Source organism: Sinocyclocheilus anshuiensis, unplaced genomic scaffold, assembly GCF_001515605.1.
Source record: "Sinocyclocheilus anshuiensis isolate Anshui unplaced genomic scaffold, SAMN03320099.WGS_v1.1 scaffold1550, whole genome shotgun sequence".
NCBI classification, from domain to species: Eukaryota; Metazoa; Chordata; class Actinopteri; order Cypriniformes; family Cyprinidae; genus Sinocyclocheilus; species Sinocyclocheilus anshuiensis.
This window is the reverse complement of record NW_015546121.1, coordinates 256340-280623: the sequence shown is the minus strand read 5'-3', so window position 1 is coordinate 280623 and position 24284 is coordinate 256340. Positions and strand designations below refer to the sequence as shown.

At 39.7% G+C, this 24284-nt stretch overlaps 2 protein-coding genes across 2 annotated transcripts; both read right to left on the bottom strand.

Annotated features, from left to right (window-relative positions):
* Positions 1 to 4475: 4475 nt before the first annotated feature.
* Positions 4476 to 14907, bottom strand: LOC107700965 (gastrula zinc finger protein XlCGF8.2DB-like). The gene is made up of 2 exons (XM_016502845.1): positions 14770 to 14907; positions 4476 to 6210 (listed from the first exon to the last, which is right to left on the bottom strand). Exons 1-2 carry the CDS (start codon positions 14849 to 14851, stop codon positions 5186 to 5188), a joined length of 1107 nt encoding a protein of 368 aa, XP_016358331.1. The 5' UTR covers positions 14852 to 14907; the 3' UTR covers positions 4476 to 5185.
* A 3393-nt stretch (positions 14908 to 18300) lies between these two features.
* Positions 18301 to 20959, bottom strand: LOC107700957 (interleukin-1 receptor type 2-like). Its single transcript, XM_016502837.1, has 5 exons — positions 20731 to 20959; positions 20461 to 20644; positions 20168 to 20233; positions 19448 to 19566; positions 18301 to 18693 (listed from the first exon to the last, which is right to left on the bottom strand). The coding sequence occupies exons 1-5, from the start codon at positions 20923 to 20925 to the stop codon at positions 18529 to 18531; spliced, it is 729 nt and encodes a 242-aa protein (XP_016358323.1). The 5' UTR covers positions 20926 to 20959; the 3' UTR covers positions 18301 to 18528.
* Positions 20960 to 24284: the final 3325 nt, after the last annotated feature.

Sequence of the window (24284 nt, the reverse complement as noted above, 5' to 3'; positions counted from 1 at the left end):
GCTCCTCTCACCCCTCGCAAATCCTGCCGGAGCACTCTGATGTCCTCGCCACCGGTCTCCACGTGCCCATCGAAACCCAGATGTCATCCCCGCAGAAAACATCCACCTCCACTGTCAAGCCCAGCTGCATCTCATCTATGCTCTCCCAAAGCAAACCACGCAGATCAAGGCCCTCATTATCACCAGCACTCTCCTCCGGAGCCATCCCAGTGAGATCCCCCGCACCCGGGATAAATGGATCATCCATAGGGCTGGTAGATACAGTTGAAAATGTCGTCAAAGTCATATCCCTTGTGTTATTGTCCACAATAGGTCCAGGGTTCAAATGTATGTCGACCGCTAACAACAATAAAATAATTAAAGTGTGCAATTTATAACCCTTGCACTTGTTGTTACTAATATCAATTCCTTGTTTGGTGCAGGGTTTTTTGTTGTATTGACCCCATGATTTTTGTCCAAACTTAAAATATAAAACGTAATTGTCCATATCCACAAAAATACAGCTTGCTTTGTTCTGTTAATCCGAACCATGCATCAGGTGATGAAACTCCAGGTGATATTAATGATGCATAGTTGGATACTACCAACACCATACAGCAACACATCAAAAAGCAGATCAGTTGTTTACGAAAATCCTTTCCCGTCAAACATTTTCTTGCTGCATTCTCTACCAATCCAATTTCCTTATTAAAGGGCTTGAATAAAAAGATAATTTAATATAAATTTACCAGGGGAGTGGAGCCTAACCAACCACTCAGTCCCTTGGCAGCCATCTTGCTTGTCTAGAACTGAACCTCGGAGCAGAGGAAAAAGGTCGCCAGGTTCAATGAGTCCCAATTTCCCGTGTATGTGTGTGCCATTTACCTGGGGAAGAGATGGCAGCAGAATGCACTGTGGGACACCGATGGAGGGAGTGTGTACTCTGGGCAATGTTCAGCTCTGAAATGTGGATGTGTTACTACACTGCACACATTGTTTGGGAATGATCTGAAGAACATAATGAAGGGTTCAAGGTGTTGTTCTGATCTCCAATTGAATCCAAATGAATATCTGTGGGTTCTACTGGATGGCAATCGAGGCAGCTCCACCTCTCAACCTACAGGACTTGAAGGATCTGCTGCTAATGTCTTGGTACCAGATAGCATAGTAATCCATACCATACTCTTACAGAGTCCATGCCTCAACGGGTCGACACCGTTTTGGCAGCATGCAACCTTTTCCCTTTTTTGTGTTTGGGGAATGGCTTCTGAGGAACTCTGATGACACAGCTGCAACATGCCTGATGTGATGAAATGGTAAGATTTAAAAGTGTTTACCATATTTCCTGCAGAATTTTTATAATGCATTATGCATTCATTATAATGCCTTAAGAATACCCTTATAATGTATTATAAATACGGGCTTCATAGAAAGTGTTACCCAGAAGTCTTCTAACCTCCGTCAGTCAAGTAATTTGTATATCAAGCAGACAGGAAAAAAAAAAGAGTCACTAATAAATTAATATATTTTCCACAAAAGATATGTCCTGCAACCCATCTCCAGGAGGCTGCCTGGATCCTGTCAAGTTACTTTGAAAATAACTGTGTCGCAGTCAATAACAACATAAGTGAAAGAGAAAATTATATTTCTCAATTGCACAAATCCTTCATTAGAACATTTGAAAAACACACTTAAGAGAATCCAGTTATTTAACTATTGCAATTACAACAGGAAACACACTTTTTAAGGTGCACAACCTCCACCTCCAACATTGCCAAAAGACAATGAACACAATTCTGCACAAAATATGACAGTATAAGTTATCAGAACTTTAATAAATATACACTATATACATAAATGTGCCAAAAATATATACAATCAGATATATAAAAAATTTAACAAGAGCAGAGAATTGTTCAGCAATGGTTTGAAACATGAAAAAGAGTTCAAGGTGGCCTCCAAATTCCCCAGATCTCAATCTGATCGAGCATCTGTGGGATGTGCTGGATCAACAAATCCAATTCATGTAGGCCCCACCTCACAACTTACAGGACCTGCTGCTAATGTCTTGGGGGCAGATACCAAAGGACACATTCAGAAGTTTTGTGGAGTCCATGCCTCAATGTATTAGAACCGTTTTGACTTTATGAGGGGAACCTATGCGATATTAGGCAGGTGGTATAGTATATCAGTATACGAAACATGCCACGACAGAGAGGAAGACTACTGGGGATCGGGAGGTCATGGTGGAGCAGATATAGTACATTCAGGGAACACAAAAGCAGCACTGCTGGCTGTGACTGAACAGGCAGGGCAACCTACGTGGTAGGACGAGCAGACAGCTGAGGTGGCTCTGGGGCTGAAGTGGACTCTAGAGCGGCCTTCCCGGCCGCGGCAGAGACTTTGAGACACATTGCTGCCCCTTGGGGAATTGCAGCTGACACTGCCACCTCAGTGAAGCGAAGTAAGGTGACGGAAGGTGTCAGAGAGCAGCCATTAGCAGGACCTCCAGAACTAGGAGGTTCTCTCCATGTCCTTCTCCTCCTCTGAGGCTTTGTGAGAAGTGAACATGAGGGAGTACTAAATACCAGCAGGGCAATGCTGGGTGCCACACTGGGAGTAGTGACGTATCTGATGGTATATGGGAGAAACTAAAACGAAAAGCGAGGTCTATGAAATATTCCAGAGTGATATTGCATGTATCTCTGGCTAGGCATTATCTAATGGGCTCATTCAGTCCAAATCGGTAAAGGTCCTTAAAAACAATATTGTGCAGTTCAAACAATAGTCAAGAACACAGATCCTCTCAGTGTACTCTTTAATGATGGATGATGTTTGCCAAAGGCTCATACGCTGGATCCATTTATAGGTCAGGTATTCTGTCATGTAAGGTGAACCCAGAGACAAGGAAGAGAGGATCCAGATGCAGATTTTTATTAAAGCAAATAATAACAAGAGTAACAGAAACATGGAAACTAGAGAAAACCAAGAAACGAGGAGAGGCAGAAATGACCCGAACTAACACATCCAAAAAAACAAAACAAAAAGTACACAATCCACCAAGAAACAATAGAAAGATGAGGGCTAAATATCAGGGAACTAAAAACAAACTAAAAGTCCACAAACAAAACGAGCACAAGGAACAGACACATAATCATGACACCATGAGCTGTGGATTGATAATCCACAACGGATGTATAAATGATCATCACCATACATGATCGCTAGTTAAATTACACTGCATTCATGTGGTGTTAGAATAATTATAAAACTAATTTACCGACAAGTCGGAAAACTCTGATAATACAAATCCAACACATGACTCTGATGGCAGCAGGTAGCCTACCGCTAGCTAGCTACAATAAACATGCTTGAGTTAAAATGCCTAAAGCTAAACTTCCCTTGTAATGACTTGCAATGAGAAGCGTTTCTATACCTGTTGTCCAACAAAAGAGAACTTTACAACATGTTTGTTTTTCCTCCACAACATCATCCAAATAACGTGCCTTTATGATCTGATGTGGCTTCTTGTCACAGAGTGAGGCAGAAAAAATATTCTATACTGGATATTCAATGGATTATAAATATACTTAATCATGAAAATACCAAAGATGGCTTGAAGAACACAGATTAACCATATACCATTTTAAAAGTATCGATTTGGCACCAGTATTGTAAAAAACCCTAACAATACCCAACCCAATCCAAGAGAAGCCATAATTAAATCTAGACTGAAAACATGTTTACCTGTGCATTCTCTCACTAAAGATGCATCAAATAATTCAGTGCAATGTTCATTACTTCATGCAGTTCACCATTTTATTTATAATCATTTAGTTACATTGTGGCATTTTGCAGTAAGACAGAAATGTAATATTTTGATTCCAAGTTATAAGTACAGTTGTGCTCAAAATTATTCATACCCTTGGTAAATATGATCAAAGAAGGCTGTGAAAATAAATCTGTATCATTAATCCTCTTGGTCTTTTACTTAAAAACATTAACCTTTCATTGGAGAATAAGAATTTAAAATGGAGGGAAAAATCTCATTATGAAATAAATATTTTTCTCTAATACACATTGACCACAATTAATCATACCCTTTATTCAATACTTTTTGCCAAGATAACAGCTCTGAGTTTTCTCCTGTAATGCCTGAAGAGTTTGGAGAACACCTGATCAGAGATGAGAGACCATTGGTAACCAATTTTTTATCTGTTATTATTTTATAGAATCTACAATGCTGTCAGGAATTTGGCCTTTGTGTTCCTCATATTTATATTCCTTTGAAACATTTCATGTTCCTAGTCAGCCTGGTGTGATTAAAAAAATGCAAATATGAATGGAAATCCAGAGATATTTTAATCATAAGAATTTCTAGGGGTACCAATAATTGTGGCCATTGTGTATTAGAGAAAAATATTTATTTCATAATGTGATTTCCCCCCACACATTCCCCCTCACTTTTTTATTTTTTACTTCAATTAAAGGTTAGATTTTTTTATTTTATTTTTGAATGACAGATCAAATGGATAAACAATGCAGACTTATTTTCAGGGCTGCCTTTGATCGTATTTACCAAGGGTATGAATAATTCTGAGCGCAACTGTATATGGAATGGCACAATGTCTCCGTACAATTGAAATTTGAGTGTCTACTGCGATATTTGAAACTATAGAAAAGGAGACAGTTATGTGTGGATACAGGAGATCATGTATAAAAAATGTTTTAAAAAAAGCCTCAAGCCACATGTAAAAACGTGAACAATAATCAGATATAGCACACATTCAGATGTGGTGTGAACATAGTCTTAATTTCAAACAAATAAGCCTACCTATTTTCTGGTGCTATTTTAAATTGCAGGGCCACTTCTTAGGTGCATCTATTAGGTGTGACGTCAAAAGAAATGTATTACAAGGGAATTCTTCCAGAGTGAATATGCCAGTGATTTTTAAAATTGCCTCTTTCGGTGAACCTTGTCACAGTCACACTTAATTTCCAGAATGATCTTGAATGGCATTTCAGGAACACACAGAAACACGTGAAAGTCCTCTCTCCAGTGTGAACTATGCAAGTCTTCAGGTTTCCTATGTCTGTGAAACACTTTGCACAATGATGGCATATAAAATAGTTCTCCACTCAGTGAAATCTCATGTGGGTTTCTTCACATGATTCCACACATATTTCATGTGAATCTTAAGATTTTCTATTTGTGAGATGCTCTTCCCACAGGCTTCTCTCGAGTGTGTTGCTTACTCATGTGAGCATTGAGGCTAGCTTTATGACTGAAACTCTTTCCACACTGAGCACATTTACAGCATTTCTCTGCTGAATGAGTCTTCATGTGGTAATTAAGGCTTATCTTACGTATGAAACGCCTTCCACACTGATCACATTTGAAGGGTTTCTTTCCAGTGTGCCTGATCTTGTGACACTTAAGGCTAAATTCTGTTGCGAGGCTCTTTCCACAACGATCACATGTGAACAGCTGCTTTCCAGTGTGAATTCTCATGTGGTAATTACGGGTGTATATATGTGTGAAACTCTTCCCACAATACTCGCAAGAGTAAGGCTTCTCTCCGGTGTGAACTCTCATGTGTCCTTTAAGGCTTTGTTTTGCAGGGAAACTCTTTCCACACTGTTCGCATGTGTAAGGCTTCTCTCCAGTGTGAATAATCATGTGGGAATGAAGGGTGCCTTTCTGTGTAAAACGCTTTCCACACTGATGGCAAGTGTAAGGCTTCTCTCCTGAGTGAGTTCTCATGTGACCTTGAAGGTGTACTTTTTGAGTGAAACAACTTCCACACTGTTGGCAGGTGAATGGCTTCTCTCCCGAGTGAGTTCTCACGTGATTTTTAAGGTGTCCTTTTTGAGTGAAACCGTTTCCACACTGTTGGCAGGTGTAAGGTTTCTCTCCCGTGTGAGTTCTCATGTGCCTTTTAAGGGCTCCTTGTTGAGTGAAGCTCTTTCCACACTGTTGGCAGGGAAACGGCCTCTCTCCAGTATGAACTCTCACGTGCATTTTAAGTTTTTCTTTTTCACCGAAATTCCTCCCACAATGATGGCAGGTGAAACGGCGGTTACGTTTGGTTTTCTGAGCTCTTTTTCGTATAGAAGTCGTTTTAGTCGTTGTGGCTTTTTCACCATTTATGGAATCATGGCATTTTTTATACTGATCTGTCTGTTCCATTTCATTCAGATCTTTATTCTCCTCTTTCAGCACCAGCAGTCCTAAAGTAAAAAAATTATAAATACAAGTTAACCACAGTTTAAAGCCACAAAGCAAAAGATGTGAAAACCAACATGAAAGCATTTAAGGCCGGGACACACCAAGCCGCCTTCAAAGAACTAGCAGCGACAAAAGCTGACGGTGTTGTTGCCTCATGTCAGCAGCATCTGGACAAATAAGCAGCGCTTGAAGACACAACACAGACTGCATCCGACTACAAACTAACTCGTGTGATCTGCGCCTACATGAGAGGAGTTAGCTGTCTATAGCAATGTTCGTCATTCTAAAGGAGAAGCCGAAACAAGGATATACAAGATATACGCAGATATACGAAACGTAAACAAAGCAGCGCTTACTTGCCATTTAGAATATCAGTTATGTTGATAACTTTCTTCATTTTAAGCGGCTCATGTTGAAAGGACAATATTCGCACATCGGAATGCTTGGGAAAGATCACGTAACATTAGAACAGCCTTCTGTCTGTACCGCCTTCATTTACTTTCCCGTTTTCATCACAACGCTTTAATTCTTGAGCACTGACTCGTTTGCTAAACTGAACATCCGATCAGAGTTCTCACTCTCACTGACAGCCAAGTCGGCAATTCAGCATGTTCAATCGGGCAAGCTGCTGCCGACGTGTGAAACACACCAAACTAGCCCGACAGACGCGAATCGACGGCCGAACATCGTCTTGGTGTCCCGGCATTAAAACCAACAACATGCATACCTAGATCTTATAAGCACTTAGCTACTGAAAGAGGTGTTAATCTCAGAACCTCTCAATATTTTTAACTTTGCGCTTTCTTTAGGACACTCTTAAGCTAGTTATCAAACCCCTATAACTTGACCCAGGATAGTTGGTTTATCATAGACCAATCCTAAATGTGCTATATACACTGAACAAAATTATAAACGCAACACTTTTGTTTTTGCCCCCATTTGTCATGAGCTGAACTCAAAGATCTAAGACTTTTTCTATGTACACAAAAGGCCTATTTCTATCAAATATTGTTCACAAATCTGTCTAAATCTGTGTTAGTGAGCACTTCTCCTTTGCCGAGATAATCCATCCACCTCACAGGTGTGGCATATCAAGATGCTGATTAGACAGCTACATATGAATATTTAAGTCCTTACACTAAAGTTCACACAAACTCTTTTCTCCGCTGTGGCTGTCAGTCATTCGTTCAGCCTTTAAACCCTGGTCCCATTTGGTTACAGCAGTCAGCTCGGTAAAGCTCTCCAAGATCATTCTGTGTTCCCATTATACTTGATTTGTAAATACATGTCTATGATTTTGCAAAAAGGACTTTATCTTCTTGCTGGAGTTTAATGTTGTTTTGTTACTTGCTACCGGGTGTCTGTGAGAACAAAACACGGGCGTAGAAAAGACTATAAATTGTTTTTTAACGTGCACAGTAACTGAAATTTAAAACTGTTAAAAGAAAGGCTCAATAACTGTTGCACTATATAGTACCAGTCAAATGTTTGGACACACGAATGGGAAAGTGTCCAAACTTTTGACTGGTACTGTACTATAATATACACAAAGAATATCGGCCGATATATCGATATCGGCCTTTTGTTTTATTCCCTAATATCAGTATCGGCCCCAAAAAACCCATATCGGTCAGGCTCTAATTCACGGGACTCCTGCAAAATAGAAACATCTAAACATAAAACATCTAAAACAAATAAATTGTTATTCATCTATTGCACAAAAGCAACATGAACTAATATAAAATATAAACGATTAACAGGTGCAAGCGTATGCAGAGTTTCTATTTAGGCTATAGCACATGTTTGCAGCGTTGAGCAATGTAGTGCTGAAATCTTCGTGCTCAAGAATCCTTTCATTATAACACACGAATTGTAGACATTATGAACGATTCATTATGCATATATTTATTGTGTTATAACAGAGATTTGTGAGATTGCGATGAACTGAGATGTCTTTTAGAGATTATAAATGCAGCGCTCTGCCATGCCAAACCATGCACGCAGCAGTCGCTGCTTTAGTTAAAAATAACAGTGTTCTGTGAATGTTGATGCTTTAATAACAAATATGTATCAGGAGCGTGTATGCTGGGATTTCATAAATTTAATGGAGAAAAAAGTAACGTAACTAGTAATGTAACTAATTACTAATTACTTTTTAAATAAAGTAATCAGAACAGTAACGTGATTATTTTTAAAAGGAGTAATCAGGAATCAGTAATTTGATTACATTCTCAGAGTAGCTTGCCCAACACTGATCACGGCTGGGATGACAATATCAATTTCTCATTCTTATCAATTTTCAAATTGATAAACCAAGATTGTTTCGTCTATGCTGTTTTCAGTTGATGCTTAAACAAAAACAAAACATTATTTGTATCGTGTCTGCCATCTTATAATCACAATACGATTTGTGCTTTGTTACAAAGTCTCCATTTTCAAATTCAGTCCTTTATATTGAAGTTCAAACAATGAACGTTGTTTGACGCTCTTTGATGTGGCATGACATCACTGTAGCTGCCAGAGTTCAAGCAGCAGCGCGGATCAAGTGCACACATGAGGTTCCTAAGGTTCGCTTCGGACGGACCTCTATTTTTCTGAGGTGGGAATAATACAGGTTATGAATTGCCTAATATTAACTCTTCTTTGGTGCTGCATTGATGTTGCACAATGCCAAGGAGAACTTGCCTCAATGGTCTCTCATCGCTGTCAATGTCAAAATGTTTGAGATAACCAATCAAATCAAAGTAGGCGGGCATTATGCACACAGAAACTGCTGAGGCAGCTGAGCGCAAATTCCAGTGCGATGCTTCAGTTAATGGTTATAAAGTGCGAGATAAACTACCAGTCAAAAGTTTTTGAACTTTAAGATTTTTAATGTTTTTTTAAAGAATTCTCTTCTGTTCACCAAGCCTGCATTTATTTAATCCAAAATACAAAAAAAGCAGTAATATTGTGAGATATTTTTACTATTAAAATAACTGCTTTATATTTGAATATATTTTAAAATGCAATTTATTCCAGTGATCAAGGCTAAATTTTCAGCATTAATCAAAGCTCAGCTTGGGAGGGGATGAAATACAGGGAAAGATAAGGAGACTGAGATAAAACGAAAGAGAGAAGGTGCTGGTGATGAGAAGAAAAGTCAAATTGACAAATCATTTATGCTACTGCTCACTGGCATGGTTTTAAAGCTACTGTTATCCAATTGTTGGCCTTCAAACATCTTTAAATTCACATATGAAGATCAAAGAAATCCAGCAGTTTTGGACTCTATGACCTCAGTGAATATAAAACCCTGAGTACGGCCCCGAGCACACATGAACCGAGCCAATAATCTCCTCCTCTTCACTGCTGGTTTTCACACAGAATAGTACAACGTACTGAATGCATCTCAGCTCAATCAGTGCTTCAACCGTGGAAAGACATGGTTGAAACACGGTTGAAACATTTCATGTAACGTTACCTCAGCAATGTCACTGAATGTCCATAAATGCAATAATTTGCTTGAAAATAGAGAGGAGCATTTTGTCATGCTGTACTCTATGTTGCACTTGAAATGAATATCAGAAAGATGTGATTGTTTTTGTAAATATGTCTCATACATCATGTAAGCTATAGCCTGCATGATTTCCTCATGGTTTAGTGTTAAAAAGCAAACCAAAGTCACGACACATTGCAACATTGAATCACAATACTTGTAAAATCACATTTCTTATAAAAATTTTTTTAAAAACTCACAATACATATTGATTTGTCACTCAAGTATCATGATAGCATTGATTCAGGAAAGGCATATCAACCCAGTCCTACTTCCTAGTGAGGTTTGAAGTGAGGTTTGCCTCTTTGACTCCTGGATTTATCAATGAGAATTTGATGTCTTGTCCTGATTATCTTTAAATTGATTATGTAACTGGTATGTTACATGTTTACCCGACTAAAAACATAATACATTTGAATTTACACTGATTTACTCCAAAATTATTTTCAAGTATAATAAGTGAAAGCTAATTGTATGGCAAATCTGCGTCCAGGGTTAAGTGCATACTAGATCTCAGGTTAGATGGAGTCTGAACAGATGAGAGTGTTCAATGTACACCCTGAGTGCCCTAACGGGGCACAGTAGGTTGGGACCCTGATCACCATCCGTCACAGAGAGTGTTAACATTACTGGCATTGGACAGTTTACTTATGTTAGTCCACCAAGATCCATTCAAAATGTAGCAAACCTTTGTCCACTATTGTGGTCAGAGAGGGGCCCTGCCATAAACTGGGCCCTGGAATGTGCTGTCCACTACATTTGCTTGGTCACGTGCTGAATGCGAAGGACATGCTTGAATAGAACCAGCTTCAACTGAAATTCCATCGCTCAGTATTGAACAGTGAGAAGGAGAGGGAGCGCTAGCTTTCTATGAGGGATTTCTGGGCCTCAGCGAGAACTGACCCTTTCCTTTTCCTCTCAAAAATGCTTTGCTAGACAGTGAGAGCAGCCAGACCCTGCGAGTGCAGCCTCAGCGTGGACATGGCCCAGACACGTCTAAATCTGAAGCTGTTAGTGATAATCATTAGTGACAGTGTTCTCTTTCAATCTGCCTAAAAATATCAAACTGCACATTATATGAGGGGTGCTGATGATCCTCATGTGTAAACACACCAGCAGATCAAAGTGCTGCATGCATTCTCTTTGATCTGCCTAAAAAGGATAAAACTGCTCGTTGCAGACAAGGGGCACCAATCCTCATGTGTAAAACACACTGGCAGATCAGAGTGCTGCGGGAAGAGTGAAGCATGTGGGACCTGTGCCGGCATGTGATTGCTCAATCATGGTTGCTCAGCCCCGCGACTTCACCGTTTCATCTTCCAAGGTAGCTGGGAGAGGAGAACGTGAGAGCGGAGGTAGTGGGGCCGCCTTCATTGAAGAAAACGAACTGCGAGTGAAGCAAAGCGAGACACATACTCTCGAAGTGAGAATGGACTGTCTCAGTGAGCGCAGCCTCAGCGTGGCCGTGGCCCAGGTGAGCGGCGCACTCAAATCTGAAGTTGTCAGCAATATGAATCATTGCTGACAGCATTGTCCTCTGATCCACATAAAAAGATCCCACCACTCAATGCAGACGAGGGGCGCTGATCTGGCAGATCAAAGTGCTGCGGTGAGAGTAAAGCATGTGGGACCTGTGCCGGCATGTAATCACTCAGGCCTGATCGTTCAACCCGTGAGTTTGCCGTTTCTTCCTCCGAGGTAACTGGGAGGAGAGAAAAGTGAGAGAGGGAGGGACAGGGTCGCCTTCATTGAAGAAAGTGATCCGCGAGCGAAGAAGGGACAGACTCAAGCTTTCGCAGTGAAAGCAGCCTGTCTCAGCGAGCGCAGCCTCAGCGGCGCACACACAAATGTGAAGCTGTCAGCGATACAGAATCATTGGTGACAGCATTCTACTCCGATCTGCCTAGAAGGATTGAGCCGCTCAATGTAAACGAGGGGTGCAGGCTGAGCCTCTTCCGTCTTCATCTTCGACTTCTTGATAGCAGAGTCAGCAAAGAGATGGTCTCTTTGCTGAAGGAGAAGATTCTGATGATATGGCGCTCTTAGCAGGCTGGTTGGTTTGTGCTGCTACAAAACATTATCAAATCAGGCTTTAGTATCAGAGTAAACAGAAGTTTCCCCCAAAGCATCAGCAACACAACAGGAGAGACCGTTCAATAGGGAACTACTATTTAGAAAATGCCAAGTATAGTATTAGTCATAAACTAGTGCTGTCAAAATTAGCACGTTAATGCAGGCAATTAATTTTTTCAGTTTAAAGCGTTACAAATATTTAATGCAATTTACACAGGGGCGGAGCTTGGGTTGGCCACCCCACTCACAACTGCTGCTTCTGTTTCACAAGAACCATCGTGTATTTAAACGCAGAATGTCTTTACGACCACATCAAATGGGAGACGTTTCAGACACACGCTCCAACTTCACTTCAGCGCCATACGCGAGTCAAATGAGTGCAGAAACAGTACTGGGCTCGTAGCTCGTGCTCTTCAATTGCACGCACCTATGCGCCAGCACGCGCTGTAGACTGTATAATTTCATATCAAATTGCGAAAGAAACTATGAGCATGCAATGTCGTCAGTTAAGTCAAGAAGTTACCAAAAAGGCAAATAAAGCTGCTTTAAAACTGTGCATGTATGTATTTGCTATATGAGTCACATTTAAGAGCATGTCTCTAAATGCAGTGGTTTTCAAAACTGTCCTGGAGCACTGCAGCACTGTCTCTAAAGCTGCACGATTAATCGTTAAAAGATCGCAATCTCGATTCAAACATCCATGCAATCTCATTTCTAAGTGACAATGATTCACCCGTGTCTATTAAACCTTTGAAAAAGTCTTACCATAACATTCAAATCTGCGTTCGCACGGCCACTGTCACAGAGAGCAGACAGCTACCATGTTTAAGTAAGAAACAGCTTCACAAACAGTCTTTTGCACTACTTTTTCAACTAGTATTATTTCTGTCTTACAATCATTCATACTATCACAGAAATACTGGGATGAAAGTTTATAGTACGAATATAAACGTTGATGTCTATGGTAGCGATTAAATAGAGAAAAATCACCCTTTTGAAAGTAATTGGCGCTTCAAATAACATTTGTGTCGATTACATTGTTTCTCCACTAGGTGGCGATAAGTGACTGTTAAAAAATGTATTTGTCATTGAATCATTCATTCAAAAGATTTGTTCAAAAACGCTGATTGATTCAGTAATGAAACTAGTGAAGTATTTATGAGTGAGCCATTGAATCGTTCATTCAAACCAATGTTTCATAATTTTAATATTAACAATTGCTTTATTAAACATATTTTAAATGTATATTATATATTTACATTTTTAATAATTCATGCAAATTAAAATAACACTTTTAAATAGATTGCAGCAATTAATGTCGTCACAGCCTCTAGTAAATTACACAATATTCTGTTAAGTTTGGAATGGTCAGAGAATCGTGATCTCTACATATCCAGAATCGTGCAGCTCTAACGGTCTCCCTCATCTAACACACCCGATTCAACTCATTAGTAGACTAGAGACTTTAAGTCCTGAAGTGGGTCAGAATAGGTTAAGAGATACATGTCAGATCCGCGTCGCTCTGGGATAGCAGCCAAACCTAATAACCAGCTGCTCTGATGTCTGTTAATCAAAGATCAAAAGAAAAGAGGACATCAATTCTTGTAGCTTTAAGGATTCATCTATATTTAATTTAGAATTTAGTGTTTGATAACTTTATTCAATTTCTGTGCATTTCCTACTTGCTGAAGGGCACAGGTAACTTAAATATGACATTTATTATAATGGGTTTATGTGAAGATTGTTTTAAGTTCACTTACAATTTTCACTCAAATTAGAAGTTATTTTAAGTAGTCTAATAAATGTTAAAATTGATAGCTAAAATTGAACACTGTGTGACACAGGTTCCCAATGAACAAGTAAAACTCAAAGTAAAGAGTTAAAGTGGATAATTAAGTGTCTAGAAAAGTATTATATCAATGACCAATGATCGATTGGCATTACAACCTAAAACTCAAGGTTATTGTCCTACAGGTATGCTTGAGCTGCTGGGGAAAAATGTTGTCATGTAATCCAAAATTGATATTTAATATTTATTTTAAAACTACAAACTTTCTAGTCAGGCTTTCTAAAGCCAGCATCAGTCCACATGGAAACAGAGTTGTGTTTAAAAGACACCAGTTTAATACAGTGAATACTTTTGAGGATGAAAAAACAAAAACATTGATCACATTCAAGTCAAGTCAAGTCTGCTTTATTTTCAATTCTTCCACATGTACAGCACATACACACAGAGAATTGAAATTGCGTTACTCTCAGACCCTTGGTGCATACAGGTAACACTAACAGTAGAACATAAATACAGATATACAGATTAAATATAAAATACAACTATACAAATATACAAATAAGGTCAAATGTAAAAAAAAAAAAATTGATATTAAAAAAAAATCGAGCAGAAACTCACGACTGTATGCGCGCTTAGAGACAGATAGACGCGACGAATACGTACAAAAACACTGCGACTCACAAGACAAAAAACACGAAAACACCTTTCTGTCGGGAGAGAGAGAAGCCGCAGTGTGTGAACGCGCCGCCATCTTGAGGGAATGAAACATCACATGGTTTGCTCTGAGCAAAATAAATGTTTTGTTAGAAACGGTTTCATAATTAAGAGTAATAGAAATGAATGGTTTTCGTTCATTTCAATTAAGTAGATATTGGGTTTAATGTTACACAAACTACTGATTTCGTTTAGGCTACTTCTGTTACTTCTCCTGATTTGTTGGGTGACGTCAAAGTATCAAATGTCCAATACTGAAGTGGGATCTTCCCAGGTGCACTTAGTGTTGTCTGGTCATGTGATCTCAACATGTGTGTCCACAGGAGGCTCCGTGTCAAATAAAACCACTTTAATTAATTAGGACACTCTTCACATTCTTCAGAAATATCATTCATTTCTGTAGAGCTGGATCAAGTGAGTGAGTTCAGATCTGAGAATGAAACCAACCTGTTTGTTCCTCAGTAACTTGTTTCAGACTGAACACTTCTTCAATCCTGAAGTCTTCACTCTCCTCTTTAATAAACGCCATCTTTATTAGTGAGTCACGGGGACCTCAGTCGCTTCAGCAGGAGATTTTCTGTGTATTCTGTCCTGTTTAAGACAAATAAGAGATATACAAGATAAATAAGTATAAGAGAATAACCAGGGTAAGAGGATCAGCTCCCTATTTCAGTAGTCAGCACACTAGTAAGGGAGAATTCAGAGTGTGAGTTAGAGGGGTCATATGACGCGATTGCATGCTTTTCTTTGTCTTTGGAGTAGAGATGTAACGATTCACTCAACTCATGATTCAATTCACGAGTGTTTTAACAACATGAGATTTAAGACAAATTATGAGTTAAATGCGTCCTTTTATTATTGCTTGGACAAAATGCTGCACGTTTCTTTGTGAAATTGAAATATAACACTATAATAATATACTAATATAGCACCACTTGCATATTACTGCTCTTTTGCTGGTTTTGATTGCTTCTATTGTCCTCATTTGTAAGTCGCTTTGGATAAAAGCGTCTGCTAAATAACAACATTTAAATATAATGTAAATGTAAATAACAAAACTACATTGAAATTTTAAAACAAGCCCCAAATCAAATAAATAAGTAACACAAATAAAATAAATCTCTTCATATAAACAAACTCAGGCTTTGTCTGTGCTCTTTTTGGCAACCACTGCATTTTAATCATGATCCAAACAAAGATGCTGCAGACATGCAACACGAGCAGATTTTAATCTAAATTAGATTGTATAATTTCTAAATTTGAAGCAAAAACAGAATGGTTAGAAATATTTTATTTTTACCTTTGTAATGGCATCTTTTCCATCTATGTCAAATTCAAAAATGTATGTTTATAAGCTTTTTCAAATCTCTATTTAAAAGTAAAAGTCCCCCAGCAGCAGCAGCCCTGTGACGTCACGCCGCCGGAGCAGAATAAAAGTCCCCCAGCAGCAGCAGCCCTGTGACGTCACGCCGCCGGAGCAGAATAAAAGTCCCCCAGCAGCAGCAGCCCTGTGACGTCACGCCGCCGGAGCAGAATAAAAGTCCCCCAGCAGCAGCAGCCCTGTGACGTCACGCCGCCGGAGCAGAATAAAAGTCCCCCAGCAGCAGCAGCCCTGTGACGTCACGCCGCCGGAGCAGAATAAAAGTCCCCCAGCAGCAGCAGCCCTGTGACGTCACGCCGCCGGAGCAGAATAAAAGTCCCCCAGCAGCAGCAGCCCTGTGACGTCACGCCGCCGGAGCAGAATAAAAGTCCCCCAGCAGCAGCAGCCCTGTGACGTCACGCCGCCGGAGCAGAATAAAAGTCCCCCAGCAGCAGCAGCCCTGTGACGTCACGCCGCCGGAGCAGAATAAAAGTCCCCCAGCAGCAGCAGCCCTGTGACGTCACGCCGCCGGAGCAGAATAAAAGTCCCCCAGCAGCAGCAGCAGCAGCCCTGTGACGTCACGCCGCCGGAGCAGAATAAAAGTCCCCCAGTAGCAGCAGCCCTGTGATGTCACGCCGCCGGAGCAGAATAAAAGTACCCCTTTTACTTCTTGTAGCTGTGTTGCTTACATCATAGCAATGTTTTTACCCTTCTGCCATATTTCATCGTAACAGTAGCAAACCCACGAGCGCTCAGGTGTTCATTTGCACTGAAACACTGACAGTAATATCTGAATGTTGACTGGTGACAGCCGAGCTTCACATTGCAGCACTGAACCGGAGCACGTGGTCTGTGACGTCTGAAGCTTCGTTTGCCTGAAAACCACGTGACTGCTTCAGCATCTGCTCAAACACCTCAGCGCCACGTCCTTTACTTTATTATATTACATTATAATGCGTTAGCTGTGCTTTGTGTTTTGTTTTGTTTCCCCCCAGCATCATAATTTATACATTAAGCTCAAGTGAACTTAGCCTACAAAATAATAGATTTCAAATAGACAGATCACAGATTTAATTTATACATTTATGTTTCATTTATTTTACTGCCAGTACACCGACACAAATGAATGACTTTGACCATGACCATTATTTATATACATTACAATAAAATAAAACAAAGAGCCATTAGCAGAACCAGACGAGAAGCCAGCGGCTGTAATGGAGCGCAGCACTTCGGAAGCTGCTATGCGGTTATGACCACTAGATGGCCACAGAATCAACCATGTTGAAATAACTATTTAATATTGCATTTTTGTATAATTACCGTTGTCCACTGACATAATATATCACCCCCAAAAAATATAATAATAATAATAATTAGAAGAAGAAGAAGTAATCAAGCTGCCATTTCATGCTCTTGGGGGCCCTAAGCAGCTGCTTAGTTCACTTAGGGCTGGCTCTGCATGAACTAGTGAGTCAATTCTGGAATATACTGAAACAAACAGTACATGACATAAAAATACAATCAGTAAGAGAATCAAAAATGCATGACAAGAAACATTGCCTCTTTATTTCTACCCAACCTTAACATTAACCTCTACGATGCAGTCCATATAGAAACTAGCATTTACATCAAGATACTAGTGTTACACAAGTAAAACTTACCAGTGCATGAATTTAAAAGCCTCTTAAATTTGAACTTATTTTTCCTCAGAAGTCAGACATCTCCTGCATATTGAGTCTCAAGCCATACACAAGTTTTGGATCCAGCCTGTCATCCCTCTTGAAGCCAACACACAGTTTGCATTTGAGCAGCTCATCTGGATGTAACACCCCTTCAGAAGCCCATGCCATGGCATCGTGTGCATCAGCACTACGTCAGATTCAGTGTCGCTGTGATCGTGTCCTCCACGGGCACAGCATTACTGTTAAAATCTCCGTTTAATGGCCTTCTTTGCTATCCTGAAGATTGTGGAGAAGAGGAGATGCCTCTTCTGTGTCGCTCTCGCTGCTTTCAAAACCATCATCACTATTTATGGGGTTCTGGCCACAGAAGTAGTCATTAATAAGTTGAGCACAACGTTTCATGCCGGTCAGATTTGCCTGTTGGACCGATGCAGTTCTGTTAGGCTGCTCTCTTCCAGTTCTCCCTACATTCCCAAAACACAGGCCCTTCTAGAGTAATGCAACAGTTTTAGCATTAAAATTATACTATATACTTTTAAAGGGTTACTTGAGGACGTTTTACAAACAAGAGTGTATTTCAAGGACTACACTGAGGTTGTGGCTTACAAAACGCTTTAAAATGATTTGTGTTGTGAAAAGCACCATACAAATAAACCTGACTCGAATGACTTGAACTGCATGGAGAAGAGTAACAGCATGTGTTAAATGTCTGAGTTAATGGGGTAGATGTATGCTGTAGACATAAAATAATGGCTAAATGAGATCTGTTGTTGTTTGCCAATATCTGATCGAATTTTCCATTTGATCATATCCTATAAAGAACATGTTTTTACAAAAAAAGATGATAAATGAAGTGTGCACCGATGTTGTAATAATAGCTCAAGAAGCAGAGCTTGTATGGATCCAAGTGCAGCTTTATTTTAAAGCAAAATAAAAGGCTTGCCAGTATACATACAGAACAAGACCAAACAAGAACGAGAAACACAGGAGCGTGTTTATGGGAGTAATGATTGCTAGAAACACCCGCAAACAATAGAGAGGGAACTGTGAGCCGAGATCTAGGAAAACAACGTTCAAGCTAAAGACCAGTTCAACACAAAAGATCAAAGTAGCTAAAACATGATGAGGATAGTTGCATTGTTGCAGAAGTGGAAGCCATCTTCACATGGCGCTGTCCTGTCGAGCCAGAACATAGTCCCTTGGTTTCTGTGGCCTTCGGCTCAAATGATAAGCAAAAGCACACAGCACGAGCATAAAGCAGGAGGATGCCGCAGCTGCCACCAACCACACGGACTCCGAGTCTAAAGAGAGGAGGAGGAGACACATTTAAACACATACATAGACGTTGTGAAATAAAGTATTAGATATGAAATATTTTTCTTTGTTCAGTTTCAATGTACAAAACAGTGCACTGTGAAAGATAGGGTAGGCATTTTTTCTAGAAACATTTTTTGCTATACTGGTTCTCATTCTCATAGCAATCAATGTTACGTGGTAGTATTAGTATTAATATTAGTAGTATTAGCTTACCGAGACAACAACATTAGCATTTTCTAAATCCCACATAGTGCTGAGTATTGGATGAAAGTATTCTCCATTATAGTGAGGACTCTGGTCTCTGCAGTTCTTTTCCTGGTCTCTGGGGTCGCCTACAGCAGTGTGGACTATCATCACTGCACGGCTGGTTGTCTAAGTGGAGTCCTCAGAATACTATGGGTTTAATAGCTTTTGGGGTAGACCTGACCGGTGGAAAAGAGAGATGCTCTACCATGAAAACCACCCATCCATTTTCCAAACCGCGTGTCCAGTGTCGCCCATCCCAGCATCTCGGGCCATACTCACACCGAAGGACTAGTTTTCAGTTCAGCTAATCTGCATGTGTTTGAGGGGAAACTGAAGCACCCAGAGGAAAGCCACAGTACCTCCACACCAAGAGAACAGATGAATATATATGTTTGAAAGAGTTTACTCCCCTTATCTGCTGTTATGAACATGAGCCTCACGAAGTGTTGCAACAGCTTACAGTGATATTCCTGGTGTCCAGCCGAGGTCTCACAGAATTACCTGCTCAACAGGAAGCCTCCCGAGTAGCCAGGTCAGAGTTTTCCGGTGGCTGGTCATTACCCATCGATGTCACATCTGTGGACTGAGCTAGTTGGTTTCCAACAGACACCATGCACTGGATCACCAAACGAGCGCCTGCAAGTTAACAGCACTGTTAAAGGTTGGTGAGTAACTCTCTGATAATCACTACATAACAGTAAGTAAACAAACATGGGCCTCATTCTCTCACTGTGGGAAGGTTCTTACACAGAATTCATGATTCAGTACGGTCCACATAGGTGAGAGAGATGAGGTTGTGCAGAAAGCCCTTTATGGGGAGTTCTTGAATGAATTATTAGTCAATTAAATTGAATGTGAGCAATCAAAATGTACTATTTGCTTTATGACTATTTATTATTAACTTCTGGGAAATTAAAGCTCATGCTCAAGTCCTCCATCATGCTGGACAAAGCAAATCAGTTTGCTCTCATTTTACGTGTGAACTTGTTCATTATGTCAGTGTTTTCTATATAACCTATTTTTTCACTGTCCATTACTGTGCTGTAAACCTGTCCAAAAGTGTGTCCAATCCATATGCGTACAGATTAATTACAGTACATTTGGTTTTTTAGTATTACAGAATACTGTCATATAATATGGACAGTGTCATGCAACATGTGACCTGCACATAAATATATCATCTAAAAATCTGACAATCAACCCCTGTAAATCGGTATTGTTAGCAGTGTAGACTCACCTAAATGACTTTCAGTGAAGGATCCGTTTGCAGGAAAGACAATGTAAGGGAATGAATGACTCGATGCTGTGAGAAAACTGTTAAATTACCAGGGAGTAGAATTCAAATGGTTATTTTAATGTTTTAGATCAATATGTTGGTTAAATTATATATATTTTTAAAAAGCATCTCTGATACTTGCATGTGGAAGCACTGAGACGGTTAGAGGTGGCCGCTTCTGATTCATCATTTGCTCAACCATCAGACAGGTTTAGAAAGAAAGAGAAGCAGTGGCAGAACCGTCCGTATGACACAGCGTAGTGACACTTGAACTCTCCAGGTCCTGCTCACATTATACTGGGTATTGTTGAAAATCACACTTAGCCTACACGTGTAGAAGCCCTCATCTTTCACAGAGATGTTTTTGATGGCCAGAATTATGCCTCTCTCGACTGTATACTGTCCTTTGCCGATAGGGAGAGCTGTGCTCTGAAAATCCTGTAAATTAATACATTTTAGAAACATTTTTGTCCTTTGAATTCAAATATGTATTTACATGTTTTCCACAATGTGCAGTGACCTACCTTGTACCACTTTGGATTTTCAGAGCTTTTGAAGTATTTCAAATGGGGACAGACGATGTCAGTATCTCCTCCTGCGCGTGCGGTGTAGGGCATTACAGTGATGTTGGGCTCCTCTTCCTCGTAGATCATTACTGTAATACTCCCAGTGAGGCAGAACGTGTCGCTCCTGCGTGACAAATGCATTACTAACTCCATTTAGACCAACCCAAGTTCCACGAATGTAATCACATTTTAGATGGTACCTCTATTGGACATTTCATAATACAAACAATTTAAAAAAATATTTACTCTAATAAAATATAAAATTTTGATTGCAAACCTGTGCCGCATAACTGCTTTCTTCAGTGTACGACATAATGCAGATCTTTGATTCATATGCATGTTAATACAGTGTTGTGAGAAAGTAGAGCAGATGTGTAGATGGTATACTCTAAAGTTCAGCCCTAGTTCAGTGGTTCTCAATTCCAGTCCTCGCGACCGCTCATCTGCACGTTCAGTATGTGTCTCTTATCGCTTCAGAGGTTTGTTCGGGTCAACCGTAAGTGCGCTGCGAAGTGGCCGTTACAGGATATTCCTCCATGATTCCAGTTTGAAGGGAGCATATATGTTCACTGGGCATTAAAGTGTGCGAGACGTGAATTTATATTGTATGTATTTTCAGAGGTATATTATGTCACACTGGAAGTGAGAACTACTGGACTAGAGCATGACCAAAAGAATGTGCATGCTCAAATTCTAGTGACTATTGTAGTGTCCATTCAAAACAGTGCTAATGTTAGGGCTGGCCGATGTACCTCAAATGTAATATATATACAGATTTTATAATATTGCATTTGCTCTAGAATAATTAAAAGAATGATTTAGTCATTTAGATCTTCATTTAACTTTCTTTCTGCTTTTGATTTTAGAGTGAAATGACGAAATATTAACATTTCTATTTAGTTCACTGTAATATGAAATAGTATATATTAAAAACAATACATTTTATTAAAATTTGACCCTGGAGCACAAAACCAGTCATAAGGGTCAATTTTTCAAAATTGAGATTTCTACCTCATCTGAAAGCTGAATAAATAATCTTTCCATTGATGTATGGTTTGTTAGGATAGAACAATATTTGGCTGAGATACAACTATTTGAAAATCTGGAATCTGAGGGTGCAAAAAAATCTAAATATTGAGAAAATCATCTTTAAAGTTGTCCAAATGAAGTTCTTAGCAATGCATATTACTGATCAAAAATTAAGTTTTGATATATTTACGGTAGGAGATTTACAAAATATCTTAATGGAACATGATCTTTATTAATATCCTAATGATTTTTGGCATAAAAGAAAAATGTATAATTTTGACCCATACAATGTATTTTTGGCTATTGTTACAAATATACCTGTGCTGCTTATGACTGCTTTTGCGCTGCAGGGTCACAGATGGTAAAGTATGTTTGTAAGTACAGGTATGTTAGTGTTAGTTGCAGCTCTTTGCTGACTGTAAAGTGGTTAGCTGTGAGCTCTGAGCTGAAGATGTAGGTGTCGGTTCCAGAGTCTGAGGAGCAGGATCCTGCGCTCGGTCAGCATCACCCCTCACGCCTCTCGCTCCTCAGGCTGCTGTGACGGAGCTGCTGTCCACTCGCAGTCTCCTGTTATTCACTGCATCTTCAAGAAAAGGGAATCTGATGATAACCGCTTCGCCTTGAACTCGATAATCCGGGATCTCTGGACCCACAAGCACACAACTGTCTGAAGCAACAACCACAAACAGTAGTGCAGCAGCACCGTATCAAAATCACAGTTTACTGACTCAGGCTGTTCCTCTCAATAACAACACAGACACAACCAGAATGATAGCCTGAGAAAACAGTCCTTTATACAACAGATTGCTTTCTAGTCACCAGTGTCAATATCACAAAAAAACAATACTAGCCTAAACTAAAAAAATAAAAACTCAGGCTCACTGAAGACAACAGTCAGCGATGAAATAAGAATAAGCAACTAATTACAAGCATTAGGACAAAAAAAATACAGTTAAGAAATGTTACATTGTATAAAATAATCAAATGTATTAAAACTCTGCATATTCGTCACTGTGTAAATGAAATATATATATATACACATATTTCTTCCTATTAAAGTGACAAAAGTGATTTAGTCAAGTGCAGTGAGAGATTTCCTCTTTTGTTGTGTCTCTCCAGAGCATTCATGTGTTCACTCGCAGACGTCCAGAGTAGATTTCCACGTCAAAGAAGGCCAGTGGGACTTTTCCCTGAACGCTGACTTTGGCAAGCCATTTTGAACTCCCCAAAAGAGCTTCATTTGACCTGATTTAGTCAGAAATGACGTCACGCCTGACTGGAAAACGTGACTGCAGTGCTGCCGGACACTGTAGTGGTGCTTTGGTGAGCTGTACTGTAGTGCTTGACACTCCAGCGGCTCTCACACCTGTGTCTCGCAGTGCTCACACAACACAGCGGTTTGTCAGTGTCTCTGCAATCAGCCGCTGGCTCCTGCTGGCTGCATGCGAGTAGGGCTGATTCCTCTAAAAACCATGTTCAGCTCCGTTCCTAAACTGGAGATCGAGTCTGTTCATCTAACACTGGCAGCAGCTGTCCTCTGGTCGGATCAGGCTTGATCTGCTGCTGGAGGTGTCAGTGAGGGACACACTGCTGTCACAAAGCACCCATCTTTGGATGAGACGTTACAACAACTGAAGAAGTTGCTATGTGAATGTAATGAGTTATTCATTTGCTATCCCACAAAAGTGAATGCAAACAGGTGGAGAAATTCGCTCCTACAACTACAACAGAGAAAAAGACGGACTCATTTTTTGTTAATAGTATTTCAATAATGTTTAGTTTGCGTTACATATTTGTAAATTATATGCTTTATCTGATGTTTTGTTATTATGATGTTATTGCAACTTTACAGCTTTTTTTATTCGCTTTGGTACTATTTCCTTAAGTAAGGTGAACATTTCTTAAAATTCTTAGTAGATAAAACTCTCAGAAGAACTGATTACAGTCTGTGTTGATCAGCGAACATCGCTTCAGTTACTCTGACAGACAGTTCATTCAAACGCAGACAATGTGAAACACATTTCTAAGAAGTCTTGTTGCTACAGTACATCTGAGAAATAACATTACGTGTTTTCCATCTGGCTTGACGTTTAAAGGTGTGATGAAGACCTGAAGACAGTCATGAGGACCTAAACATGACACACTCAACAGCAGGGATGGGCAACTCTGATAGTGACGAGGGCCAGCATTTTTTCTCTTTTATACCAAGGGGCCAGATTACTAATCCACGTCCACACACCTTTTACACAGTCTTACTCCATTTCCTTTTTATTGAAGGAAATTAAAGTATAACTAATGTCATTTGTTTTTAAAGATTTTAAGTATAAAACTTGTGCAGTTATGCTAATTCAGAAGGAAAACTTTGTCGTCCGACAATTGCATTGTCTGTAAATTTGCAACAAACAAATATACAGAGGTCCTTTTTTTATCAGTAGCCTACAGAACATTCTCAAAACAACTTAAAAGGACAGTTAAAAATGGCT

Excerpts from the sequence above, each read along its gene's own strand:
- LOC107700965 (XM_016502845.1), bottom strand. The coding sequence starts at position 14,851 with ATGGCGTTTATTAAAGAGGAGAGTGAAGACTTCAGGATTGAAGAAGTG. Across the intron at positions 6,211-14,769 it reads AGTTACTGAGGAACAAACAG|GACTGCTGGTGCTGAAAGAG; the intron begins GTTGGTTTCATT and ends TTTTTACTTTAG.
- LOC107700957 (XM_016502837.1), bottom strand. The coding sequence starts at position 20,925 with ATGGAGTTAGTAATGCATTTGTCACGCAGGAGCGACACGTTCTGCCTC. Across the intron at positions 20,645-20,730 it reads AAAATCCAAAGTGGTACAAG|GATTTTCAGAGCACAGCTCT; the intron begins GTAGGTCACTGC and ends ATTAATTTACAG. Across the intron at positions 20,234-20,460 it reads AGTTCAAGTGTCACTACGCT|CATCGAGTCATTCATTCCCT; the intron begins GTGTCATACGGA and ends GTTTTCTCACAG.